The 25,427-nt window shown below is 52.1% G+C and overlaps 1 protein-coding gene across 1 annotated transcript; it reads left to right on the top strand.

Annotated features, from left to right (window-relative positions):
- Positions 1-25,020, top strand: GNAI3 (G protein subunit alpha i3). The gene is made up of 9 exons (XM_065038898.1): positions 1-265; positions 12,361-12,403; positions 12,511-12,652; positions 13,575-13,732; positions 19,347-19,475; positions 22,021-22,150; positions 22,404-22,557; positions 23,319-23,520; positions 23,884-25,020. Exons 1-8 carry the CDS (start codon positions 148-150, stop codon positions 23,507-23,509), a joined length of 1,065 nt encoding a protein of 354 aa, XP_064894970.1. The 5' UTR covers positions 1-147; the 3' UTR covers positions 23,510-23,520; positions 23,884-25,020.
- The last annotated feature ends 407 nt before the right edge of the window (positions 25,021-25,427 follow it).

Genomic DNA, 25,427 nt, shown 5'->3' with positions numbered 1-25,427 from the left:
CCGTCGTGCCCCGCGGCGGGGCCACCGGATATCCGGCGCCGCCTCAGGGAGCCGCCCGGGCCGAGAGGCGCAGCCCCGCACGGCCCCGCTCCGCTCTCCGCCCGCTCCCGGCGGCCGGGCCGCCCGCCGGCCTTCTCCGCCGCCGCCATGGGCTGTACGCTGAGCGCCGAGGACAAAGCGGCGGTGGAGCGGAGTAAAATGATCGACCGCAACCTGCGGGAGGACGGCGAGAAGGCGGCCAAGGAGGTGAAGCTGCTGCTGCTCGGTGAGGAGGGGCCGGGGCGGGTTGGGGGGGCGGTGGGGTGGCTCAGCGGGTGGGAGCGCTCTGGGGGGGGTCGCCGTGGGGGGAGAGGGTCTCCTGGTCTCAGGAGGGGGTCGGGAGGGGGTGAAGGCGGCAGCGGTTGGGGTCTGTGCACCGGGGGGTGGCTTGGGGGGGCCAGGGGAGCTTTAGTGAGGGGGTTTGGGGGGTTCCCGGGCTTAGGGTGAGGGATGGGGTGTCCCTTGGGCCTGCGGGATTTGGGGGGTCTGTGGGGCTCGGAAGGGGCCGTAGGGCTTTCCAGGGCTCAGGGAGAATGTAAGGGGGTCCGGGGGGTCTTTGAGGAGGGGGTGAAGGATCTTTAGCGGGAGGGCGGTGAGAGGGAGCCCGGGGAGGTGTGAGGAAGGTGAAGGGCTGGGCCGGGATCCCGACGGGAGCCCTGGGGGAGCGGTGGGGAGGGACTGAGGGGGTCCCGGGGGGGCTGGGACAAGGCTGCTGTAAGTGTCACCCGCGAGGTCCCCGACCCCAGGTACGCTCCTGTCCCTTCACCCCACCTTGTGTCCCCAATCCCCTCCTTGGGCAGGAGGGGAGGACACCCCTGTCCTGCCCCCCCGGGGCCGAGGGGACTCTGCTGCTGTCCCAGTGTGGGGCGTCTTACCAGCCTGATGAAGCAACTGCCCTGGTTCTGGCTGAGCTGTCCCCTTCGGCTGCTCCTGGGGACGGTCCCTCCCCGCTGGCTTCGGGCTGGGCCTCTGAGCGCAGAAGGTGCTTGTTGGGCTGGCGCAGACGTCCTTTCATCTCTGTGTTTGTGGGACAGAGTGAAAGGAGCGCTTGTGCTGGTTCAGATACAGGTGGTGTCTAGTTGGGGCTTGGCTCTTAAGCTTTTTGCTCATTATGGGGTTGTGGATTTAAACCGTTTTATCATGCAGTTGGCTGGAAATGCCCCCTGGGCACCCGTGTTTCTGGGACCAGCGGTGCCCGTGTTGGCGCGGGGTGCGGTGACCCCGCCGGGTTCCCCGCGCTGCCGCGGATCCTCTGATGGGATCTGACTGTGCGCGGGAGGCGATTTCAGTTCAGTGTAGCCGAGCTGGTTCTGCAGAGTTGCAGGCGTGTGAAACCAGTGTCGGTGTCGCTAAACCAGCATTGTTGCTGCCCTGGTGCCATCTCAGCTGGGAAAGGAAGCGTCACTTCTCGGTGCTTGTATTTTTCCCAGCTAAAATGCATTTGTGGGTTTTGAGAGGAGCCGAATGGAATATTTCTCTTTAGGAGAACGAGAGGTTCTCCTCAGCAGGGAAGTTTTGCTACGTTTGCTCGACGTTCAGAAGTTCTTGTGGCTGATAAGTAACTCAGGCGCAGAGGAGGCGAAAGCCGCCGGTCTCTGCAATCCCCCGGCTGCGACTGACACCGTTTCCTTGCAGTGTCGTGCGCCCGGCGGCTGCACCATCTGGGCATGTAGGTCGTTCTCTCCTGACGTCTGGGGGTTTTTTTTGGTTACGGTGATATTTTCCATCTGGGGGGAGGCAGATTGAGTTTGAGAGGACCAGAACTATGGTGCCGAGTGTCTCCTGTTAGAGCAGGATGTGTTAACAAACAATTCTGCTTTCCAAGCGATCCTTGTCCTAAGGTTCCCTATGTTTTTTCTCCATTTAGCCTGGTTTGATTTGTACCCTTGCAAGGGGTGTTCTGAGCTTTGCGATCTTGTGCTCATGTAGAAAACTTCTTGGCTACGTGTCAAGATAATCCTTTATTCGCCAGGCGTTGGTTTTGGTGTTAATAAGCAACACTTGCAAATTCTCTGGATGGAATAATTCTTCCTTCATATTTTTATATCGCAGTTGTTTCTCTCTTGGTGGCTTTGTGTTCTTTGTGGTGATGCTGAGAAGACACTGACGGCTCCAGGGCCAAGACTGACCTCGTCAGCCAGCAACAGAGTTGAGGGAGTTTCCACAAGTTTGTACAGTAATCAGTTTTAAAGCACTACAGACCAAGGAGGCTTTTAAAAGTACAATCAGCAGCTGCCTTTTGGCCTTTGGTTAACTTTGGATGGCAGCAAAATACCCGATCGCTCCGTTTCTGAGCGTGTCTGCAGGTCAGGGCTCGTGTGCGTCGTTACTCTGGAGTTCTGGCATAATTGAGCAGCGATCTGTATCTACCCTCATTTAAAAATACCAGCCTATCTCGGGTCAGGTTTGCACCTGGCTGTAAGCTGCAATCTCTCAAATGTCATGGCTTTCTTGTTTTAAAAATGAGTGTAATGATTCCTGGCGATCAAAGGGAAATGCCGAAATGTGCTCTCCCAGCCCAGGTAACGTGCAGGTAAAGCAGAACAGTTAATTGCCACAAGAAAATTATCTGCCGTGGGAACAAACATCCTGGCAGGAAGGCATTGAGACACTGATGGAAAAGTTCGGGAGGGTTTTTTTCCCGTTGTTTGAACAAGCATTTTCATAACACAGTATTAAATGTGTAGGATACACAGTGTCTTGTATCATTAACTGGTTGTAAGATTATGCGGTGGTTTATGTAACTCTTGCAGTACTGCTGATGCAGTGGAGTTTGGAAGAAATATATATATATATATAATCTATAAAGCCTGGAGTCCATACGCTCTTCCCCAGCTCCGTTAAGATAACTGCCCTAGTTTGGGCTTTGCAGAATTACGTAGGTTAAGAAGAGGCTCGTGCTGGGACAAGGGGTGGTTGTTCTTTCAGCTCTGGTGTTTGGACAGTTTGGTGAATCAGTGATGGACCGAAAATGGGGGGGGGGTTGTTGTGTTTGACTTCCTCCCCTCCTCCACAAGCATCTTTTCTGGGCAGGGGAGGAAGCAGGGGAGTTTGAGGGGGTTTCAGCTGTGCGCTCCCTTCCCGGAGCCGCCGCGGTTTGGTGATCACAGGAGGTGGGTTGGATGTTTCCCTTTCACAACTCTGCACGTTGAGCAACTCCTGAGAGTTTTTCTTCTTTTTTTAATAAACCAAAAGTAAACCTGAGCATTGACTAGCGACTGAGCCAAGGTCGTGCCAGCCCTGCCCGTGGGATGGGATTGCTTTGTGTGCCAATGCCAGCAGCGGTTTGCAGCAACAGGTAAAGGCTTTTCACAGCGTGAAACAGCCTGCAAGCGCTCGCTTGAATCCCTCAGCTAAACACTGACCCTTTTTGATCACCTTTTTGCTTTGCCCCCCGTTTTTCTCCTTTTTGCTCTTTGTTTGCCTCTCTTTCTCCCCGTTTGCCCCCAGAAGAACGTGTCTCTGCAGGCACAGACACGCGGATTCGCTGACGTCGAAACCTGTGGGGTTTTTCCAGTGGGAGACGAGCAGCCAAACTGGAGGAGGGTGCAGGAGCCTTCCTGCTTGGCCGAGGTGCCAGCCTGGATCCTCAGTGCCTTTCGGGAGCTCCGGCACATCGTGGGGAGGCTTTTGTGTGACGTTTAGTGACAAAGCTCGTTGCTGGATGCACAGAATTGTTCTGTTGCCAAATCCAGCCGGTTTTGCTTCTCTGCAAATGGCATTTTTGTGGCTCTGACTGTGCGGGTACAGCCAGGGTTGAACTGTTTGTGCCTAACACATGCCGTTATTCAGCCTGGTTTACTATTTTACTGGGTGCAGATACTCCGTGTAATTATGTTGAAGTGGTCCTGCTAATTCATGCAAAAGTAATTAAAAGCATAAGTTTGTTCTAAAATAGCCTTCATCCCCATAACTAACCAAGCAGACTGTGAGCTCTGCGGCTCCTGGAGGCCCCAGCTTTTTGCTGAGCCTGATTTTTTCCAACCTTTTTTCCCCCCAAATTCATCAAAGCTTCCTCAGCACTGAAGCTTTAACAGGATTTTGCTCTGGTTTGCTAAAGCATAGAACCTTCTAGGGATGCAAATTGGGGCCAGGCTGTTGCAGCTCATTATAATATCATTAACCAGAAGTAGCTTTTCTCGAAGCGCAGCTGCTTTGCTGTAGGTCCCTGCGGTGGAAGGACCGTTGGGGTGTCAGACCCGGCCACTCCTCAGCTCTGGAGCTGCTTTAATGTCCCTTGAGAGGTGACACGAAGCTCCGGGGTTGGGTGTGGGTCTCCTTGTCCTGGCCCTGCCGTGGTGGCTCTGAGCGTCCTCCCCAGCGGGGCTGCGGGAGGTGACACGGGGACCCTGCGTGGGGGACCTGAGCCCTAGTCCTCTCTGACCCCTGAGCTGTGTCTGGAGCTTTTTGAGGTCCACAGTGCGGATCTTGTGACTCGTGGCCACGTGGAGATTTTTCTCACACACGCGGCAGCCGGGCCCAGCCACGAGCTGCCTTTTCACAAGACAGAAATGAAATATTTCAGTCCAGTTGGCTTATAGGGAGCGGCTGAGCGACCTGGGGGTTCAGCTGGAGAACAGGAGCTGAGGGGAGACCTCCTGATCTCTGAACTGCCTGAAAGGAGCTTGGAGCCAGGGGGGTCGGGCTCTGCTCCCCAGGAACAAGCGCCAGGAGCAGAGGAAACGGCCTCAAATTGCACCAGGGGAGGTTGAGGTTGGGAAAGCTGCTCTTGATGTCCGAGACATCCCCATCTCTGTGCAGAACTGTCCGGTCACCACTCCGCAGCGAGGAAAGCTCGGAGCACTTTGATAACGGGTCACATCTTCTCTCTGAAGACACAGTGCTTCTCATCTGTGTGTTCACCTTCTTGGAGGACCCAATGCATGTTCTGATGTCAAAGCCACAGCTCACAGCAGCGTGTTCCCACCCACCGGCCTGAGAATCAAGCGCAGGATCTCTGTATCTTCTGCTTGGTTTTCAATTCTGCCCTTTGTCCACCAAGAACGTGCGCAGAGCAGGATGCTGGAGACAGGTGGTTTCTGACACGCAGCTCAGCTCCGCACGGCAGCGACGGGCTGGGGAACTGGGATTTCATCCCATCCCCTGAGAACCCTCTGGACATGATTCAAGTTTCATTAAATTCTGAGGCAGAGCATTGAAATAACTTTTCTTGGAAGAGCAGAGTGTGCTACGAAGGGGAATTTTTTTAATTAGAACATGACTCTTTAAAATTTAAAGCAACTGTAGCTGTAAAGCAATGATATTCCTCACTTTAGATACAAAAAACGCTTGTTCCTCATGTAAGTGGGATCAAGCAACAGTGTCCTAAATGGCTAAAACAGGGTTTGCATCTGAAATGACTGACAAATGTTGATTATTTATCTAGTAAACGGGGTGTTGAGACTCAGGTGGTCCCCAGCGCGCTCCCCGGGTACCAGGCAGCGATGCGATGCCTGTCTCTCGTTTCTTGTTTTCTCAGTTGGTGTTTGGTAACTTCTCTGCCTCATTTAACCTTCTCCCGTTACCAGGCGGGCGCTGGCCGGGTTGTCTTTAAAAACAAACAACACGCAGGATCCGAATTGTGGGGCGAGCGGGAGCTTGGCCTCCTGGGGTTTTGTGTTTTGGGGTCTCTGTCCAGCCACGAACTCCCTCCTGTTTGAGGAATGAGCTTTTCCCCCAGCGGGGGAACTAATGGTCTGTTCCCCACCCAGTTGCTTATTTTGAGAAGTGTTTTTGCCAACTCGAGACTCTTGTCCCTGCATCAGAATCTGTGGATGTTTGACTTTCTAAAAACAGGCGCATCACAAGAAGAAACTTGATACTCAGGAGACAAGGCTATTGGAAAGCTTTTCCAAACCGCTCTCTTCCCACTGTTCCCTAATTTCCAAGTTGCTTTCTGATATAATTTCCATTTTATAGGCCTTTCTCTGGTTTATTCCACCCATGCTAGTGTCCAAGCAGACTAGAAGGTGCCTTTTTTATCCCACATCTCTGAGAGCACCCACTGATGTGAATCCTGCCTGAGAAAACCGGTGTTCTGCGTTATTCCATGGCATCTGGAGGATGAACAAGCTGCTGTGAAGCACATCCAGGGTGACTCTCCCGACAGGGAAGACGTTTGCTGCGTTTGTGACACGCTGCAGCGCTTCACTGTACAGCTCTCATCACGCTTCAAACTTCAACCTGAACATAAAGAACATAAGAACGTGGGTCTGAACGTAAGGAGCTGGAGGTGAGACGGGTGCCCGGGAGAGACGTTCGTTTGATCTTCAGCCAAAAGACACATCGTGGCAGCGTGTGGCCGATCAGCGGGTGTCTCGAGCCCGCGCTGCTCAACAGCAGGCGCAATTAGTTGAAAAAAACCACCCTCCCGGGAGCGTTGTTCAAAGAGCCGCAAAAACAACTGCAAACCAGAAGTCCCGGGATGGCTCTTGGCTGAGCAAAGGGGCCTTTTCCTCAAGAGAATGAGGTGTTGGCAGCTGCTTTGGGGAAGGATTTGAACGCTCTGGTTGGGGGAGGAGGGAATTCGGGGATTCTTTGAGTGTTTAGGATACAAGTTGCTTGTGATTGTGCAAGGAATTATATTATATCAAAGGTAAAAAGGGATGCTGCCCAAGTCCGGGCTGCCGGTGCTGCCCAAGTCCGGGCTGCCGGTGCTGCCGAAGTCCGGGATGCCGGTGCTGTCACCCAGATGCTCCTGCACATTGGTCATGCAGATTTGGAGTGCAAATGAGCATCCCCCATAGGACCAGAGATTCACTATCCATAGGACCTGGATTCACTGGAAGACTCACTTATGCAACCACTTCTTCAACATTTATTGTGCTCAAGGGATGACAATGGGGGAACATCAACAGTTTCTGTCTGTCTGTGGCTACAGGTGATTGTAAACCGGTTGTCCTCTTACTCAGCCATTCCTCTGAGTTTACACGGTCATTAAGATCTAGTGCAGCAGCCACACAAGAAGGGGAAAAAACCAATCTGCCTATTTTCCTTTTTCCAGTTTCCATTTTTAATTTTACCAGGAAGAAAAGTGGCTCCTTAATGTTGTGATTGTGTGATTTAGTGCCTGTTTCTGCAACTCCTGAAGCAGTTTCTCGGTGACACTGACGGTCCCTCAGATCCGGTGTCGGTGCATTAGCAGACACCCGGCTCCGCCAGTAAAACAAGGTTAATGCCCTGACTGTTTTGAGGCAAAAAGAAAGAGGTTTGTAAAACACAACACTTGGGTGCTCGGGGGTTAACGTTCATCACTGAGACATTTACAGCTCAATGGTTTAAAGTGAATTTTTGTAGCTCGTGCAAGCAGCAATTTAAGGCATATTGAATGGCTGAATGATATATGTGAGTCTGGTTCTTTCTCTGATTTATTTTTCATATGGAGACATTATTAGGTTCGTATGGTAAATAAACACAACTGCAGCATGAAGTGCCTGTGAGAAGTGGAACTGTGCAGCTCCTCGGCTGCAGAGCCCCAGAGCCGCCGAGGTGATCCTGAGGCTCGTGTTAATTGTTCTCAAAATGGCATTCCTTAAACTAGCCTCCTTTTTCATTTTGTCCAGAGGCAACGACAACTTCAAGTGGTTCGTGCTGCAGCGTTGGCTGCTCTTCCCTCCACGATAAGCTTCAGTCAGCCCATATGCCCTATTTATTGGTATAGATGTTTTTTTTCTGACGTATGGTTGTTCTTGTAAAAGCGCAAGTGTCAGGCTAAGCTGCCCTGCTTCCTGTTGACTTTTCTAACAATAACTGCGTTTTTGAGGCCCGGTAGTACGACACCGCTCATTTCTCGCGTGTGTTTTCCTCTGTTGCTGATTCCCAGCACGGCTCTTGCTGCGGTTGATTCTGTGGCTCTTTGAACTCCTCTTGGCCTCGTGATATCCAAGAGCTTTCCAGGGGGGTATTGAAGTAAAACGCTGTGGACGAGGGGGGCTAGGAGGAGTGTTGGCGGGGGTGGCAGCTTGTTCTTGCTCAGAAACACCCGTGCAGGAAGGTGGGGACGTTGGGATTAGAGTTCAGCGTGATGAGGTTGGAAACCAGGAGGGAAGCGGCAAAGAGAAGGAGGATCTGATGATTCAACCTTCCAGAAACAAAAGCAGGAGGGCAGGGCTGTGGCAAACTCTCAGGAGCGTGTTTGTGTCGAAGGGGAAGTATTTGCATGTGCTTGGCCGGGTGGGTTGTTGGATAAATGTTGACAAAAGGAAACATCTGTTTTATCAGGGAGATAACATCCATTGGGGCTTGTGATGGGTTGAGGAGCTCCCGCTCCATCCTTGCAATGGTTCCTCTCATGTTTTAGGGACTGGACTCTTCACAGCTGCTTTTTGGGTTGATTTGGCCCCTTTTTAGTCTCTCAGAGGGGAGATAGTTCGTTTTTTGGGGGTTGCGGGTGGGCTGTGAGCACAGCCAGGCGGTTCCGCCGCGCTCGGCCTCAGCACCAGACGCTCAGGTCGGCTCTGTAACTCAGCCCTGCAGCTTCAGCTCTTCAAGTGAAACATCTGGGCTTATTCCTGAGCAGTTTAAGAGCGAATATTGGAAACACCGAGAAATTCCCGTGGATTTCGGAGGTCAGCAGGGGCTGCAGCATCATCGCACGTCAGGAACGGTCTGGCAAAGCTCCTGCTGAGGTCTGAAAGCCGCTCGGGGCGGTTGCTGTAGTTACAAGCTGTGCACGCTCTGCTCTGGAGGCTGGAATTCAGCAGCACATCACTTCGCTAGTTCTTGTGTTCCTCGCTTGTGCGTTAATGGATATTCCAGGTGCATCTCTGCTGTGTCTCTAGCAAGGATTTGTGTCAGCAGTGACCTCCTTCAGGAACTTTCAGATGCCGCGGGGCTTTTCTCCTTAATTGGAGGAGGAATTTCCCACCTGAAGTACAGTTTAATGCAGTTTTGATACAGCTTTAGAAGAAGAGATTGTACCTTTGGAAGCAGCGAGCTGGATGCTGTTGTCTGGAAGACATGTGTGGACCTCAGCCTGCCCTCCTTGTTTCCCAAGCACGATGAGTTAAGAAGTGACTGGTTTAAAATCAAACATTTTATCCAGCGTGTAATTGCTTAGACCTGTAATTCCCAGTCTAAGCTGGGTTTTGGTTGCTCGCTTCTTGCTCCCTTCCCTGTAATCTCCAGCGTGTCGAGGTGCTTGGCTTCCCATCTCCTACAGGAACACCCGCGGCTTCCCCAGGTCATAATTTCCCTTTTATTGTCCGCACGGCTCCCCCAGCAGCACCGTGGTCTGAAAGCTGCTCAGGTTCCCTCCTACAGAGGGGAAAGGGGCCCGTCTGCTGCCCAGCTCACCCCTCTTGGGCTGTGATCTGGGGCGCTGGAGGAGCTGTGGTGGCAGATGAGCTGCTCTTGGTGTGCAGGCGGAGCTGGGGCAGACAGAGGTTCCTCACTGCTAATTGTAGAAAAGAGAAGTGAAGGCTTCTGAAGCCATTTTTCCATGGAGTTACGACATCCGCGCTTAGGTCGGCCTCGGTTCCTTGCGACGAAACGTGCTCCCTGTGCGCTGTGCTCATGGGAGCACAAAGGGAAGCTTTGCTGTTATTTTACAGTGAGAAACATCCCAGTAACGCTCCGACTTTCATATTTTTTGAACCCAGTAAGATGTGGTGTCATGTTTAGTGATTTTCGAGCTCTTTCTAGCTCCCTGTCTGGTCCCCACCGGCGATCCCGGAGGCCGCAGTCTGTAAGAATTCCAGTGTAATTCTATCCACTTGCACTCATCTTAATTTCTAATGTGCAGCATCAGTTTTCTGTAGGTTGGAGCAATGTTTCAGGAGCGTTTAAATTCCTGCTCTTTTTTCCCTCTACTAAAGGTACTTGACTGAAGGCTTAAGCCGCCCTGGAAGTGTAAACACCGCGGATTGGTGTAAATGAAACTGCAGGGAACAAAGGGTGCGGATTAAAAGCTGTTTACTGAGTAGGTCCAACATGGATCTCTGTGTGCAAACCCCTTAGAGCACTGCAGCGAGCCGGAGGAAGGAGAAGAGCAGCTTGTGCCGTGTGTACGTCTGCAAATATTTAGGGAAGTTTCAAAGGACAGAAGTGAGACCTGGAGATGTCCAAGGTGGAAAATAAAACGTGAATGATTGTGGACCTCGTTTGCGGGGGAGGAGGGGGATAAGATAAAGGCACAAAGCGAGAGGAGCCCCTGGAAAAGCGTTATGCTGCATGGGAGGATGTAGTACAGGTGGCTCAGAATAGATAGGGGCAGCGTTATGCTGCTTTTTTGGAGCAGTTGAGATGAGGCGGTGCCTGACGTCGCCGTTGCATCCACAAGCAGCTGCCACCCCAGCGGGAGCTCCCGGCAAATGGTTCTGGAGCCGCAGGGCAGACGTTTCTAAATGGGAGTTTAATGAGGTACCTTGTCTGGATGACTCTTGGAGGGGCAGAGAGCGAGTCTGGGAGAGAACCCGGAATATCAGGAAAGACTCCTTTGGGAATAACGTCCCAGAGGAGGCGACTTGTCCTCACTGCTGTGGATGCTGCAGGAGCCAAATCGGGGTTGTGTGCTGGTCAGGAGGGAGCTTTAGAGGGTTTGGGTCGCTATTTCCTACCTGTGGAGTATTAGGAGGGTGAGTAACCTCTGAGAGCGTGATGGCTGCTCTTCTAGAGCTGCCACTGAAGTGTGCGGTGGTTGGAAACGGGAAGGGAAGGAGTTAAAGGAGTATGGTTTGAATTAGTGTTGTATAACCGACTTGGCTGTGTTGTCATGGCATAATTGTAGCTGATATTGTTTTGTCAGTCAAATGACAGGTAGTACAAGTTCAGCGCTGCCTGCTGCAGCAAGCAGATTATTTTAAGATAATCTAAGGAGGAAATGACAGCAAATATGACGTTGAGAAATGAAAGCCAGAGTGGTTACATTCAAAAGCCTCTTCTAAACTGCTGCTGTTGGGCCTCTGGGCTGAGAAAACGCTGTTTTGGGTCAGTGGAGTGTTCAAATTGCAGCGCCTTAACGCTGGGGTGTGGAGGGTGGCTGTGGAAAGTCAAAACTGTGGTTGTGTGCTGTCCGCTGACACGCTGAGGCCACGCGTGTCTTTGGCGCGTGTCACGGTGGGACAGCCCAGCTCCGCGAACCCGTAATGTGCTGGTTTTGGGTCCCGGAGCAGGTGCTGCCGCGCGAGCTGTGCAGAAGCATCGGCTGCTGCCCGGGCCTGCGGGAGGGGACGAGCTTGGGGAGCAAAAGCTGTGAAAAACAGATTAACGAGCTGGTTTTTTGCAGGCAGCCGGGGCAGGTTTCTGTGCTGGTGGTGATGCCGGCGTGGCTGAGCACCACAGGTCTGAGATTTCAATGGGAAATGTCCTGTGGCAAAGGCTTGTTTCAGAGCTAAACCTGTGGGTCTCTTCATCGTCCCCTTCCCGAAGTAATAACCCTCGTATTGTGGGAAATGACAGAGAAGGGAGCGTGTTAATAAGTGAGTGTTTGCCGTGCGTGCCCTGTGGGCGGCTGGATGGGTGTGCCGGGGTGAGTCTCTCCCAGCTGTGGGTTCCTGCAGGAACCCTGGTCCCTCATCTTCCTCCTGCTGATTCACAGGCGCCTCAGTTGCCGCTTCAAGTCTAGACAGGTATCTGCTTTGAATTTCGCCGGAGCTTTTTACAAGGCACCCAGCACAGGAGCGAGATCGGGGTGCTCACCACTACGCTAAACTTGCACCTCGTCTTTCCACTGTAGAAAAAGCACGTTAGTTTGAAAGATGATGGGTGATATTTGGCCAACTTTGTGCTCCGCAAAGAAGGACATTTGGTGTTCCTGCTCTGATGTAGTAACTTTTTTCTGGGCTTGAATATATTAAGCTGCTTCACCTGGATCTGCAAGAGCAATTTGCACGTGCTTTTGAGCTCCGTGCTGCGCCTGCTTCCCTCCCGCTGCACAGCACAGGAGATGGCTTCCAAATGAGGTGTTCTGGGTGAAAATGCTCCAGGATCTGCAATTGCACCCACCTGGTTGTTCAAGGCTCAGGCGTTTCTCTCACAGCGCGGAGCTGTAGGGCGGCCTTGGAGTGTGGTCGTTGAGCTGGAAGAGAGGGCCGGGAGAACGTCTGTTTGGTGAATGTGTGTCTGGTCAATCCTCGCCCCGGTTTCCAGAGCTGTCCCCCAGGTGTTACAGCCTCAGTGATCACGAAGCGTAGTCTGGAAATGCAGAAACTCTAGGTTGAGTTCTTCTTCTTCTTTAGCAGATGAATGCACAGTAAGCGTCAGCATCTGTAAGTCAAACCTGGGAAGTACCTGTGGATGTGCTCCTCAGCCATCCCTGTCACCAGCAGCAACGCACAATTCTGCTTTTCCTTTTACTAACCGGGATATTTTTGTGCTTTTCAGGTGCTGGGGAGTCTGGGAAAAGCACCATTGTGAAGCAGATGAAGTAAGTGAGAGCGCAGGCGTGTAAACCGCGATTGTGCGAGCTGAAATACGCGATCGGCGGGGCCCTCCTGCTTCGGCTCGGGCAGTCACACGTTGGTTTCCTTCCAGGATTATTCATGAGGACGGCTACTCGGAGGAGGAATGCAAACAGTATAAAGTGGTTGTCTACAGCAATACTATCCAGTCCATCATCGCCATCATAAGAGCCATGGGAAGGCTAAAGATAGACTTTGGGGAAGTTGCCAGAGCTGTAAGTATTTCGCTTATTCCCCTTAGTCTGAGTCTGTGCTGTGAATTGTGTCACTGAATCCTGGAAACTCAGTCCACAACACTCACAGTGAAATGTGATTTGTTACAGGATAGAATAGCGAAAGACCTTTGATAAACTGTAATGTGTTACTGGTATAAAGCGTCAAGTACTTTACTGAGGTTATGGGTAAGAACCATCAGTGGTTTGAATGCTCAAAAAATAAAAGTAACCCCCAAACCTTTATCTAAACTGTTGGAATTTTTAAGAGAATTCTCAGTTTTGGTTTAAACTGCTCGACATCAGTCCTCTCTAGTGTTTTACAGCATTGTGCCAGCTAATTTTTAAACTGAGCCAAATAACTCTTAATTTTTGCTACTCATACCTGTCCTATTAGTTTTTTGGGGGCCTGAGGCCCTGCTTTCCCCCCCACACCCAATTCTGCTGATTCCTTGGGCTGTTACCAGCGTTCAGCACTTCAGGGTGGCAGAAGTTGAAGCTTTCCCTTGTTGCCATGCTGCATGGCACTATAATAGAGGTTTAAAAACTGCAATTTATCATTTAGTTCATCAGTCTATAGCAGCACATGGATGTTCTTCCCTTTCCTCTGAAATGCGGGTTATTGAATGTTCACGTTTCTGTGTGTTGGTCCCTGCGGCGCTGGGGCGAGCACAGCGCCCTGTGCCAACTGCCATCAGCGTGTCACCCCACCGCTGGAGCTTCTTACCCAGAACTAACCTTTCTGACCACAGGAGAAAACCACCTTGGTGATTTGGGCGAGAAGAGCAGCAAAGAGAGGGAACCGCGGGTCCTCAGAGCGGCTGCCGCAGCCCCGGGGGTTGTTCTGGTGTTGAGCCTCGCTGTAATTTGTGAAGGTATAAATGGGCGTCGGTGCTAACAGGCTTTGGTTTCCCGTTTCCTGCAGGACGATGCCCGCCAGCTGTTCGTGCTCGCGGGCAGCGCGGAGGAAGGCGTGATGACCGCCGAGCTGGCCGGCGTCATTAAACGGTTGTGGAGGGACGGCGGGGTGCAGGCCTGCTTCAGCAGATCCAGAGAGTACCAGCTCAACGACTCCGCCTCCTAGTAAGAACCGTTTACCAGCCTCCGGCCTTTCCAGAGCTGAGCGGGTGTAGCTCAAAAAGGGCCGGGGTGACAAAACGTGGTGCTTGAGTGGCAAAGGGTGGACAGGAAGCCTCGGGGTGACTTTGTGCCTTAGCTCAGCAAAATCAGTGTTACTGTTTGTCCTCCCTGAATTTGCCAACCTCTTTTTAGTGGAAGAATAACTCCCCAGCTGGCATGAAGGTGCCTTGTCGCAGCAGGTGACCCGCTCTGTCTCCTTCCTTATCCCCACACGCAGGAGTCACACCTCCTGAAAACGAGCCTGTGTTAAACTCCCAGGTTAGTGGCGAGCGACAGTTTCCAGCGGTGGGATCTCCTGCTGCTGGCAGATCAATATTCAGAGTTTTTCCCTGAATGGCTCTCGCTCTGTTCCTGCGCCTGGCACCAGCTGTAAACCCGCTTATTGCGCCACTTCTAAAACGCACACAGTTGGGAAGTTACGACTAGATAAATAGGCTGCTGCTGGCTGCTTAACAAGAATTTTGACTAAATGCCTCATTTATTTCCAAGAGGCAGGTTAGTGCGTGGAGGGAAACTATTTCTTTTAATGAGCAAAACAGTTGTTGCTGGTTTTTTCTCCTCTTTCACGTGCTTGAGCTCTAGAACAAATACTTGACGCTCCAAAAGGATGGGGTTGGGTTCAGCATGCCTCCCCATGTCCGGCTCAACACTGAACCATTTAACCAAATTTTAAACCTTTGGAAAACTAGTTTGGAAGTGCGTTATAAAGAAGCCTTAGATATGTCACAGCTCGGCTGCCGCAGGCTCTGCCTGCACAGGGCGTTTTTTAGCTGGAAAAGAAGGAATTTTTCTGGATTGGTGTCACCTTGGTGGACTGTCCTGGGTTTAGATCGGGGCGAGCTGACAGCCGAGCTTTCTCAGGTTTGTGCGTGCAAGGAGGAAACTGCACATCCAAAGGGAGAAGGAAGAGGTGAGGAGGGGATAATTTAGTGAAAAGATGTGGAGAAGGGAAGTGTAAGGACTTCTTGAGCAGAGGATTTAGGGCAGAAGGTATAAGTGGTTCTGGAGGAGGAAGCTAAAAGGCGGAATTTTGGCTTTGTGGCCTCGGTGGTCAGCGTTGAAAGAGGAGATAGGAGAGAAAGCGGGGCAGAAACGGGTCAGAAACAGCACATTGGGGAGAGAGGGCAGAAATATTCTTTAGCAGGTGCCCATTTGGCCCGACTGCTTTCCAGAGGCTGGAGTTTGGAACGTTCCTCTTGTTCCTGAATACCTGCAGCCCCCTCGCGCCCAGTTCTGATACTGGTATGTGTGGGAACAGCTCTGGGACCGGTTGGTGGCGCGTGCGCTGCCTGGCACCGCTGTCAGCCCCACCGTGACCCGCGTGGCGTTGCCCTGATCGGCGCATCAGAGGATCTTGCTTCCTGTCCCGAGACCACAGGAAATTGCACTAGAGCAGCTTTATTTTGCATCGGTAGCCGAGCAGCTCGGCTCTGGGGAAGCGCTGCCAGCGGGTTCCTCCAGCGCAGAGCACGACCGCGCTGTTCAGAGCCTGTTTTTTCCCGCAGGATCCCAGTCTCGCCCAGAACGAGCCGCCCAGATGAGCATTCAGGCAGTATCTTATTTTTCTCCGCTCAGCGTGTGGCTCCTGACCTGCCTTATCTTCTGCTATTACCCAATTAGTTCCACGCTTCAAAGATGGATTATTTTGCAATCCCTTCTTGTGCTGGTGGGCACGGAGGTGCTTTAGTGCACAATTCTCTTGGCGGAATTTACTTTTACCAGTGCTGCTGCAAGCCAGGATGGGGTGATATTTCTTTTACTTGCTTTATCGCAACTTCCCGTTTCTCTTCACCTCTGTGGATCAGCGTTCCCATCTGGGGTCAATGCCGTGGAGAAGTGTTTTAGGCCTTTGTGCACGATTCTTCGTGTAACAGCTGCAAAGCAGAGTTTGGTGGCCCGGCTGTGGGTGGTGAGGCCGCTGCTGCCTCGTGCGTCCTCAGTGACCCCCGTCGACACTTGGAAACGTCGGCAAGCACACACAGTATCTCAAACATTGTGCTTTCTGCTCTCACTGCTCTTCCCAAAGCTCCTGCAGGCACCAATCTGCAGATCCTGTAGGTAATTAACTGCAGTCTCACAGGCAATTAGCACAGTTCCTGATCAACCGCTCTCCGTTCTGGCACATCTTGTCTTGTTCCCAGGTGGCAGTTTTGGCCTGAATTCTCTGACGTGACGCTGGATAAAACCTACGTTGTGTGGGTTTTTTATTGTTATTTTTCCTCCTCTTTGCTGCAGTGCATCGCGTCGTCCTCCTGCTGCCCCTTCGCGATTCCCCTGGAGCAGCGGCACCTCGGCACCACAGCTCGGCGTTGTGAACGAGCTTTTCACCAGCTGCAGGCGTGGGGCTGGCTTTGCTGGCCCAAGCGAGCGTTCGAATCGATGGATGTAGCGCAGAACATTCCCTTTTCCCAGAGATCCCGCTCTGCTACCTTTGTTTAATCTGCCAAAACCCGGCTAAACACGAGGGCAGGCAGGAGGGAGGCTTCTGCAGAAGAAATTCATTTCATCAATGTGTTTCATAGGTCTTCACCTGTTTTCTTCGTGGCTCGAGGTGATGAACGGTGCGAGCTCTCAGCCTGTGCAGGAGCAATATTTTTTGCATTTTCAGGCTGGCATGGATGGGAGTGATAAATTTTTCTTCCAAGCTTGGAGTTTGGCTGCAAATACGAACCCATTCGGGTACCAAACCTGCGTCTTTCTGCCCTCGCGTCCCCTCTCCCGGCTTTTGTTTGCTGCTGTGCCTCGGGCCGGGTGGTCACAGCCCCTCCTTCCCCCTCCCAGAGCCCAGGCTGCCGTAACCACTCAGAATAAACGCTTTGTATGAATCTTTCAGAGCTTTCAGAGCCATTTGTGGCCTTGAAAGCATTCTTCCCGGCGCTAAAAGGAAACACAGCCGGATTGTTAGGAAAATAACCATCCCGGGTTTGTGTGAGCGTGTGGAGGAGGGGAATCGCGTTATCTTCACCAACCGAACGCTGTCGGCTTCGGAACGTCCCTCTTGGTGCGTCTTGGAGCGGTGTGAGCTGAGCTGGGCTGGTTTCTCATAGCACTGGAGCTGCAGATTCTCGCACACGCAGACGTTGAAGCGGTGCCAGCGCGGGTGGGACGTGCTGGGAGGGCTTGGAGGGCCACTAACGCAAACACGAGTCGCGCTGTGGGCTTTTGGTCAGCGCTTTTCACTCCAGCCCGCGTGTGAAGGGTGGGAAAAGAAGGGAAACTAAACAAAACTTGTCCTTTTGCAAGCTTGTGAGTGCAGGGTGGTGGTGAAGCATGAGAAGTAGCTCTGTAAACACAGGGATCCGAGGTGCGGAACTAGTGTGGCAACATCAGCAAAAGGATTCAAACTGCGTGGGATGGAGAAAGATTCGTGTAAGAAAGATTCAGTAAGGTTTATGTTTTTGAACATAACAATGTTTGTGAGGAACGTGGTCAAACTTTGAGACAGACTGGAGCAGGTTGTGGGTTATGAGTTGCTCAAAACCACGAGCGTCAGATGGTGCTTTTCCTGTTGACACCTTCAGCAGCTCAGGTTGCTCAGAGCCCCGTCCAGCCTGGCCTGGGATGTCTCCAGGGATGGTTCATCTACCACCTCTCTGGCCAACCTGGGCCAGGCTCTCACCATCCTCAGGGACAACAATTCCTTCTTCACTTCCAGCCTGAATCTCCGCTCTTCTAGTTTAAAACCATCACCCCTTGTCCTGTCGCAACAGCCCTTGGTTCTGTTGGGCGGGCACAGCTGGTTCCTCTGCCCGCAAAGCCAACTGCATCCCGCAAGGTGAGGATGGTGATGGCTGGAAGATGCTCTCTGCTCACACACTTGTGTGGCTCTTCTACTCCCGAGAAATCCCTTGTGCTGGATCTTGCAGCTGCTTAAGCATTTCTGTGGGATCTGGTATTTATTTGCCCTTTGAGTCCGCCTGGAATTAATCTGGCAAAGCTTATTTTTCTGCAGGCGGCTTGCGGGGAGAGCGCTGCTTAATCTGCTCCCCTGATTGACGAGCACTCTGCGATTCCTTTGGTGGGAGTTGCCCGGCTCCCTTCACTCCCCACTGCCCATCTCAAAGGCCTTTAAGTAGGAATTAATACCAGTTTCAGTGCCCAGGCTGCTGATGCGGAACGCCGGCAATTGGGAGCAGATGCTTTACAGCTTCGGCTTGTACATTTGTCACTCTGGTGATGCCGGGCGGCTCTGTGACCCGGACCTGCTGGGATTTGCTGGGTCGGTTCTTAAGCAGCACTTCATCAGCTTCTGAACCACCATATCCCAGTAAAACACACTGGTGGGAAAGAGAGAGGGGGAAAAAATCTGGGTGTGTTATTTCCTCAGCAGAAATACTTCTTAACAAGCCTAATGAGGGTAAGTACCTCCCAAACTCTGTTTTACTGAGCTGAAACTAAAGCCAATCCTAAGTCTGAGTTTTGGGTGCTGCGTTTCTAGTTGAAGAGCCATTCACAAACCTGTCATCCTGCTAAATTCAAGAGAGGAATGAGGGGAGTTGGCCCTTTCTGGACTAAAACCTCTCTCAGATCCCAGCTTTGGAGGAACGGGCCCCGCGGGGCCGGGCGAGCACGGGCAGGAGCCCGCCGGGTCGGCTGGGTCCTTCTGGGCTTCGCAAAATAGGTCGGTGCTCTGCAAATATACCAGGAGTCATGGCCAGAGATGCTGGCGCTGATGGAGGGAGGAGGAAGATGTTGATCGGTTGGTGATGAAGGCGAGTGGAAATTTGGGGCTCCTGGCGCAGCTTTCAAGTGGACAGGCCCTGGTTGAGAAGGGATCCATGATAACACTTGGTGGGGAGCGTAAAGCCGTTGTGCCACTAAAATCTCAGTCACACGGTGCTTTATTGATGAAAAACCGCTCCTGATGAAGACGTGGCCGTAGGCGCTGGAGGTTACGCTGGAGCGATCGTCGTCTCCTCGGCGGGCGCAGGAGCCATCGCCTTCCCCTTAGCAGGAAAAGTGAATTTGGAGGTGTTGTTGGCTGGAGCGAAATTTCTGGCAATGATAGAGACCTCTTGTTTCTGTGCCCGGCTTCAAAGGGGCTTTGGGCGCGTTGCCTCGATGCTGCGGAGAAACAGCGTTAGGGTGGCGTTGGTTTGCTCTTGCTCAAGGAGGCGAATGTTTGGGGGGTAATTCCTAAGGCTTAATTCTTTCCTCCTGGTTCATTTGATGTCTCCTTGCCCTTTAAAAGCGAGCCGCTGGATTTATTGCCTTGTGCTTTGATGCGAAAGACCTTGACTGCCTTGAATTGCCCCAAGAGATCCCAGCCTTGGCACAGCTTCTGCAGCAGCAGCACTTCTGGTGTGAGCTGCGTATCAGGCCTCCCTCCCCAGCACCCGCTGCAAGGTCAGCTGGGGAGGGCTCAAAAGAAGACAAAACCCCTGAAAATCAGCCCCGGGATAGACCCAAGGGGGGGGTTTCACTGTGTCTTTGGGGTCTGCACTATGTGAAGATGATGAATAAATGCCGTGTTGACTTTCTTCTGCAGTTTATAAAAGATTCATGGCGAGTGAGCAGACTAAAAAAAGCTCTTCTTGTGTTGTCTCTTCTGGTTTAGTTACCTAAATGACTTGGATAGAATATCCCAGCCGACCTATATTCCGACTCAGCAGGACGTTCTGCGGACCAGAGTTAAAACCACGGGCATCGTGGAGACTCACTTCACCTTCAAGGACCTGTACTTCAAGTAAGTGACGGGCAGCGCTGTCCCCGCGGCTGCGGTGGCTCCGGCAGGTCCCACCTGCGCTGGGACGCGTCTCGCCCTGGTGTAACTGTCCTCCTCGCCTCCGTTACTCTCCCTCTCTCCTGGCATTGCTCACTGGAGATACCGGTTTGACTTTTCTTTGCCTTCTTTTGTTCTTTTCAGCTGCTTTTATGTTGGAATCGCAGACACAGGTACTGACTGCTTGCTTACAGGATCCAAAAATACATATATATATATATACTAAAAGGACACTGACTCCTGGGTTTTGAGTTTCAATTTAACCCTTTCCATGGAAGTGGGAGATGAGAGCTCTCCCGCATGCTGCTCTTGCCAGGCTGCAGGTGATGGTGCCAAGTGACACAAAGCGCGATGGGGACTGGCGGCCTCAGTGTGACACGGCGGGGATGGGACACACGTGTCCCCACAGCCATCCAGCCTGGTCAGGGCAGTGTCCCTTTGTGTCCCTAACCCAGCTCCTCTAACCTCCGTAGCGGCTGCGGTTTAGTTTGCTCCCCACTCCCCATCTGCTGCTTTAGAGAATCCTCGCTTTGGGTCCCCTCGCGCTCCCCACAAACAGCCTGGAGCCCCACGGCTGGGAACTCGTGTCCCGTAACGTGGGTGTAGGGACAAGCAGCACCCCTATCTTGAGCCACTTCCCTTCTGTGGCAACGGCTTCAAGTCTTTGTTGCTCAGAGCCTGGAAATAAGCATTTGTTTGCTTATTTTGAGCTTGTGTTTGAAAGAGCTGTAACAATCCAAGTGTTGCTTATAAAACATGACTTGTTTGCACGCTTTTTTTTGGGGAGAACAGTAGCATTTTGGCTTCTGAACTGTCTTAAGAATTGTTTTAACAAAAAAGCCTGAACGCTGTGCATCACCGAGCTGTTGACGTGGCTTCTGGTGCGTCCAGGGAGAACTCGTCTGCTGTCGTGATGTGTCAGGATTAGTGTTCCCAGCCACAGTGTGCGCCGCTCTGCTGAAAATCATCATGTCTGATGAGGGGAGGAGAGAGCGGATTCCGTTTAATCATTATAACCCGTATTTCTGAGGCGAAACGACTGAGCGCTCGGTCGTGCCTCCCTGGTGCAAAGAGGGAATCGCTCTTTCCCGAAGCTGCCTGGAGTCATTGATCATGTGCGGAGCCCGAGACGCGAGATGTCTCGTCTCGGAGGGATTTGCTCCACAAAGGAAAGCATTAATACATCTTAAAGCCCCGAGCTGCCATCTCTCCCGTGACAGAAGCCTTGATGTTAAATCTCAGACGTTAATAACGGGCTGAGGCAGCCTCGGAGCCACCGTGAGTCGAATTTGGATTAGTTTGGCGAAGCTGAGTTGTCGAGGACGCTGTTCCTTTCCAGATCCCTCTGCGCAGGAGCAGCGAACGGTACAAGCTCAGTAAACAGCCTGTATCCTCGCTGAGATTTTCATCTTTCCTCCTGTGGTCCACGGGGACGATTTACCTTAAATAGATTGGAGTGAGCTGAACAGCACTTCTGTGCCTTGTTTGCCGTCGTTAAATGGCATCGCTTTTGGCTCAACCTGGGCAGTTTCTCTCTTGTCTGCTCTGATAACAAATCAATATTTATGATTTTCATAGCGCTCGGATATTGACTTGTATCTGGCTTGATTTAATTAAGTCGCAGTCCCTCAGAACATCCTGGGCAATCCTGCTTCTCTTCAAAATACTTTGCTATCCAAGACACTTGCATCTCTTTTTTTATAGACAGAAATCCTGTAAGCAGCTCTGCAACCTTTAAACTACAGTTGCTCCCAGATTGTTGGGGTTTTTTTAATACATGAATGTGTTCCTTAACCCCATTAATTTTTAGCTGGCTCACAGTTAGGAGCAGCAGGTAGCGTGTTGCAGGTAATCCTGTGTGAGCCTGGTGTCAGTTGACTGGAGGGGCTGACGGGGAGTAGGTGTTTGGAGTCCAGTCAGGCGAATGGGTTGTTGCTAAGGAAATAGGAGACAGAGAACAAAACAAGCATGGCCTGGTGAATCAGCACACTTCTGCAGAGCCGCGGAGGTAACACCTCCTTCTTCCTGCTGAAAAGGATTTTAAAATAATAGGATCATTTTGGTTGGAAAAGACCTTTAAGATCGAGTCCATCCACGTCCTGAGAACCTCATGTCCGTCTGTCCAGCCCTCCAGGGGTGGTGACTCCAGCACTGCCCTGGGCAGCCTGTTCCAATGCCCCACAGCCCTTTCTGGGGAGAAATCTTCCCCAATATCCAACCTCAACCTCCTTCTCCTCCTTCCCCAGCTCCGTTCCCCTCTCTGAACTCGCTCCAGCTCCTCAAGATCTTTCTTGTCGCGAGGGGCCCAAAACTGAGCCCAGGATTTGAGGTTTGGCCTCTGCAGTGCCCAGCACAGGGATCCCGTGGGCTCATGGTTGTGACTGTGCTCGTGTCCCTGGTGTCCCCTGGACCCTGTGTGTTTAGAAGTCCTTAGCTGAGCCTTCTCCATCCCCGTGGCCGGGGAGGGACGTCTCCGCAGCTTCTGAGACGGTTCTTCTCCCTCTCCCAGGATGTTTGACGTCGGTGGCCAACGGTCGGAGCGGAAGAAGTGGATCCACTGCTTTGAGGGTGTGACGGCCATTATCTTCTGTGTGGCCCTCAGCGATTACGACCTTGTCTTGGCTGAGGACGAGGAAATGGTACGTTATGGTGGAGCTACCAGCATGTGGCACCACAAAAGGAGGAGGGAGCAAGTGCCAATGTGTCCTATATGGGGGTGGGCACGGTTCTGGCTGTGAGAATGAGCACTCCCTGTGGTATATTTCCCCAGAAACTGATAGACATCATGAGTAAGTGATATTTTCTCCAGACCCCGGTTACAGGGAGGTTGTCCCCGTGTCCACCCGTGACAACTCCGCAGTGATGCGTCGTCCTTCTCCTATTATTTTTCAGAACCGGATGCACGAGAGCATGAAGCTGTTTGACAGCATCTGTAACAACAAGTGGTTTACGGACACATCGATCATCCTCTTCTTGAACAAGAAAGACCTGTTTGAGGAAAAGATTAAGAAGAGCCCACTCACAATCTGCTACCCGGAGTACACGGGTGAGCTTGGGCTGGGAAAACTGTTTCATTTGCTACCAGGGCCAGGGATGAGTCAGTCCAAGGCTGCACAGTCCAAGAGAACTTACAAGCTTATCTTATTGCCTTAATTCTGTCTCTTGGGCCGTCCAGTTAGCTGACAGCTCATTTATCAGCAGAGATGCACTCGTGGGTGTGTGGGGTTCAGAGCACCCGCTGTCCGTGTGTTTTATGGCCCAGAGTACGAACAGCAAAGTATTGCACTCCAGCAAATCGAGGTCACTCTGCATTTTCCACACATTACGGGGACAATACCTTCATTTAACTTCCATTTTAGAGGCTGTGAACCTTACCCACATCCTCGTTGGCTTGTCTGCTCTGCTGTGTCTGTGTTTTGGCAACGGCCTCTGCTGCCCGTCCCTGCACAGACATGGTGCTTCACCTCGGCACCGCTCCAGGCATTTACATTTATTCTTTAAACGTCCCTTCCCGAGCTGCTTGTTCCGTTGTCACTCTCCTGCTATAACCACGTGTCTTGCATGAGGCGTCACCGTAGCCAGCGCACAACGTTCCCTTCCAGCCCCACCAGGCCGGGTCACGGAAGCGAGTGGCTCGTCCAAGGTCACTGAGCAGGAGCTGGGAATAGACCTGAGATTTACCAGAAGGGGTTAACGGTGGATTTGGAGCTGGATAAGGCAGATGGTTGCAAGCAGCTTAATGTGGACTTAAAAGATCTCTGTACCGTGAACTGCTGGCCAAAGCGAGGGATCTTCTATCTTTTTCAGGCTCCAACACGTACGAGGAGGCGGCGGCGTACATCCAGTGCCAGTTCGAGGACCTGAACCGGAGGAAAGACACCAAGGAGATCTACACGCACTTCACCTGCGCCACCGACACCAAGAACGTGCAGTTCGTGTTTGACGCCGTGACGGACGTCATCATCAAAAACAACCTGAAGGAGTGCGGGCTCTACTGAGCGGGAAGGAGGTGACGCCGCGCCCTCTGTGCCGTGTCGGTGCCGGTGCTGCCGAGCCCTCTGTGCCGTGTCGGTGCCGGTGCCGCCAAGCCCTCTGTGCCGTGTTGGTCCCACCGAGCCCTCTGTGCTGTGCCGTGTTGGTGCCGCTGCGCCTGCCATGCCATGTCGGTGCCGCCGAGCCCTCCGCCCTGTGTTGGTGCCGGTGCCGCCGCGCCCTCTGCGTCGTGTCGGTGCCGGTGCCGCCGCGCCCTCTGCACCGTGTCGGTGCCGGTGCCGCTGAGCCCTCTGCGCCGTGTCGGTGCCGGTGCCGCCGCGCCCTCTGCGCCGTGTCGGTGCCGCCTTCCCCTCGCTAACGCTCGCTCTTCTCCCCGCAGGTTTTACGATGCGGCGTTTAGAGAAGCGGGATCTCCGCTGCCCAGTGGGGACGGCGGCAAGCGTGACCGGGACCAGGGTCGCCAACAGCATGCGGAAACCGTCGCATTCTTTAGCACAATCTTCTGTATTAGGGACCTTTATTTTTTGTTTTCTTGATATGGGATGTTGAAGTTTAGGTCGAGACGGGACAACTGTTAGTGTGACTAGATCCTCCGGGCGTCGTTCGCATGGCGTGATCTCCAGTGTGTACAGCTCTTGTGAAGGGGAGGTGCTGGATTCCAGACCTTTCGATATGTAGCTTTCTCTCTTTTTCTTGGGTTAACAAGCCACCACTAGTCTGGTTTTGATGTTGTTTGTTTATTTTTTTCCATCAAGAAAACGATAACTTTACTAAAATTTTATTTCTTTATTTGCAAACAAATGTTTTAAAAATAAAAAACAAACAAACAAATCACTTAACTATGCACATGTGACCAGATCATGCAGAACTATTCCTCTTAGCAGGAACTCTTTGTTTTTAACACTTGGTATGGTCAGGATTTAATATTTCTGCAACTACTTAAAGGATCCTTCGAGCTTTTGACGATCGCTTCGGCTCCTTCGGCCGTGTCGTTTGTCGCGTCCTGCTCCCGTCCCCCTTCCGAAAGAAGCTCCTGCAGCAGGATCAGCGAGGGCTTTTTAGCTTATGGTTGGGGTGAACTTGGTTTACGCCGGTATCCAAATCCCGATTTGTTCTGGGTAAAATAGAGTCAACTTTGCGGTGAGCGCATCCATTGGAGAGATGGGATGGGATGGGATGGGATGGACCCCGCTGCGCCAGAGCTGCTCAAACCAACCGCTTGAGGTTCTTGTGCATTTTTCAGTCGAAGCCGGTGGGTGGTTTTGCACCTCGTTCTGCATTTACCAAGGGCCTTTTCTGTTCCGAGCCTCCTCAGCTGTATTGACGCGCATGCCTTTACTTTGTATATGTGGTGCCAAATCCCCGTTTGCCGGCGTTTTTACCATAGTGCCGTTCCTAACCGGCCCGTACATTCCTTTGCCGAACCGTTGCACCCCGACTCTTTCTCCCCAGTTTGTCATGTGTACAGTTTCAATCTGTTCTAGTTGTTGGCAGTATTAAAAATGGTGAGTAAACAGTTTAGCCTTTTCTCTAGTTTATTCCTAACTCTTTTCCCCGCTTGTTGGAGAACGGAAACGCTTGGATGGGAAATGGGTTTGATTACTGGGACGGGGAAGGTTCTTTGTGCTTTATCGTACACGACTGTCGGTTCTGCTTGCAAAGGTTCGGGTTGCTCATCAGAATTATTGGAAGGTGGTTCATTTAGTGCTTATTTATAGCACAACTCTCATTGCCTGGTGGGCAAACGGCTGCTCTGGGTGCAGCTGTTACATGGTATGGATGTAAAACGGTTTGAAAACACCGGCTTAGAGATACAGGATGAAAACGGGGGTGCTGGAGGTGGCAGCCCCAGCAGCTGTACCAAAAACACGTGTTCTGCTCTGGAAACCGGAGCTCTGACCACCCAACAGTTCCCTCCGAGCA

Source organism: Columba livia, chromosome 22 (genome assembly GCF_036013475.1).
Source record: "Columba livia isolate bColLiv1 breed racing homer chromosome 22, bColLiv1.pat.W.v2, whole genome shotgun sequence".
In the NCBI taxonomy this organism is placed as follows: Eukaryota; Metazoa; Chordata; class Aves; order Columbiformes; family Columbidae; genus Columba; species Columba livia.
Note: the sequence above shows the minus strand (reverse complement) of the source record. Positions and strands in the feature narration are given on the sequence as shown.

Bases quoted from the DNA above. Each gene is read 5' to 3' on its own strand.
- GNAI3 (XM_065038898.1), top strand. From the start codon at position 148: ATGGGCTGTACGCTGAGCGCCGAGGACAAAGCGGCGGTGGAGCGGAGT. The intron at 12,404-12,510 runs GTAAGTGAGAGC...GTTTCCTTCCAG, and splicing joins ACCATTGTGAAGCAGATGAA to GATTATTCATGAGGACGGCT. The intron at 12,653-13,574 runs GTAAGTATTTCG...CGTTTCCTGCAG, and splicing joins TTGGGGAAGTTGCCAGAGCT to GACGATGCCCGCCAGCTGTT.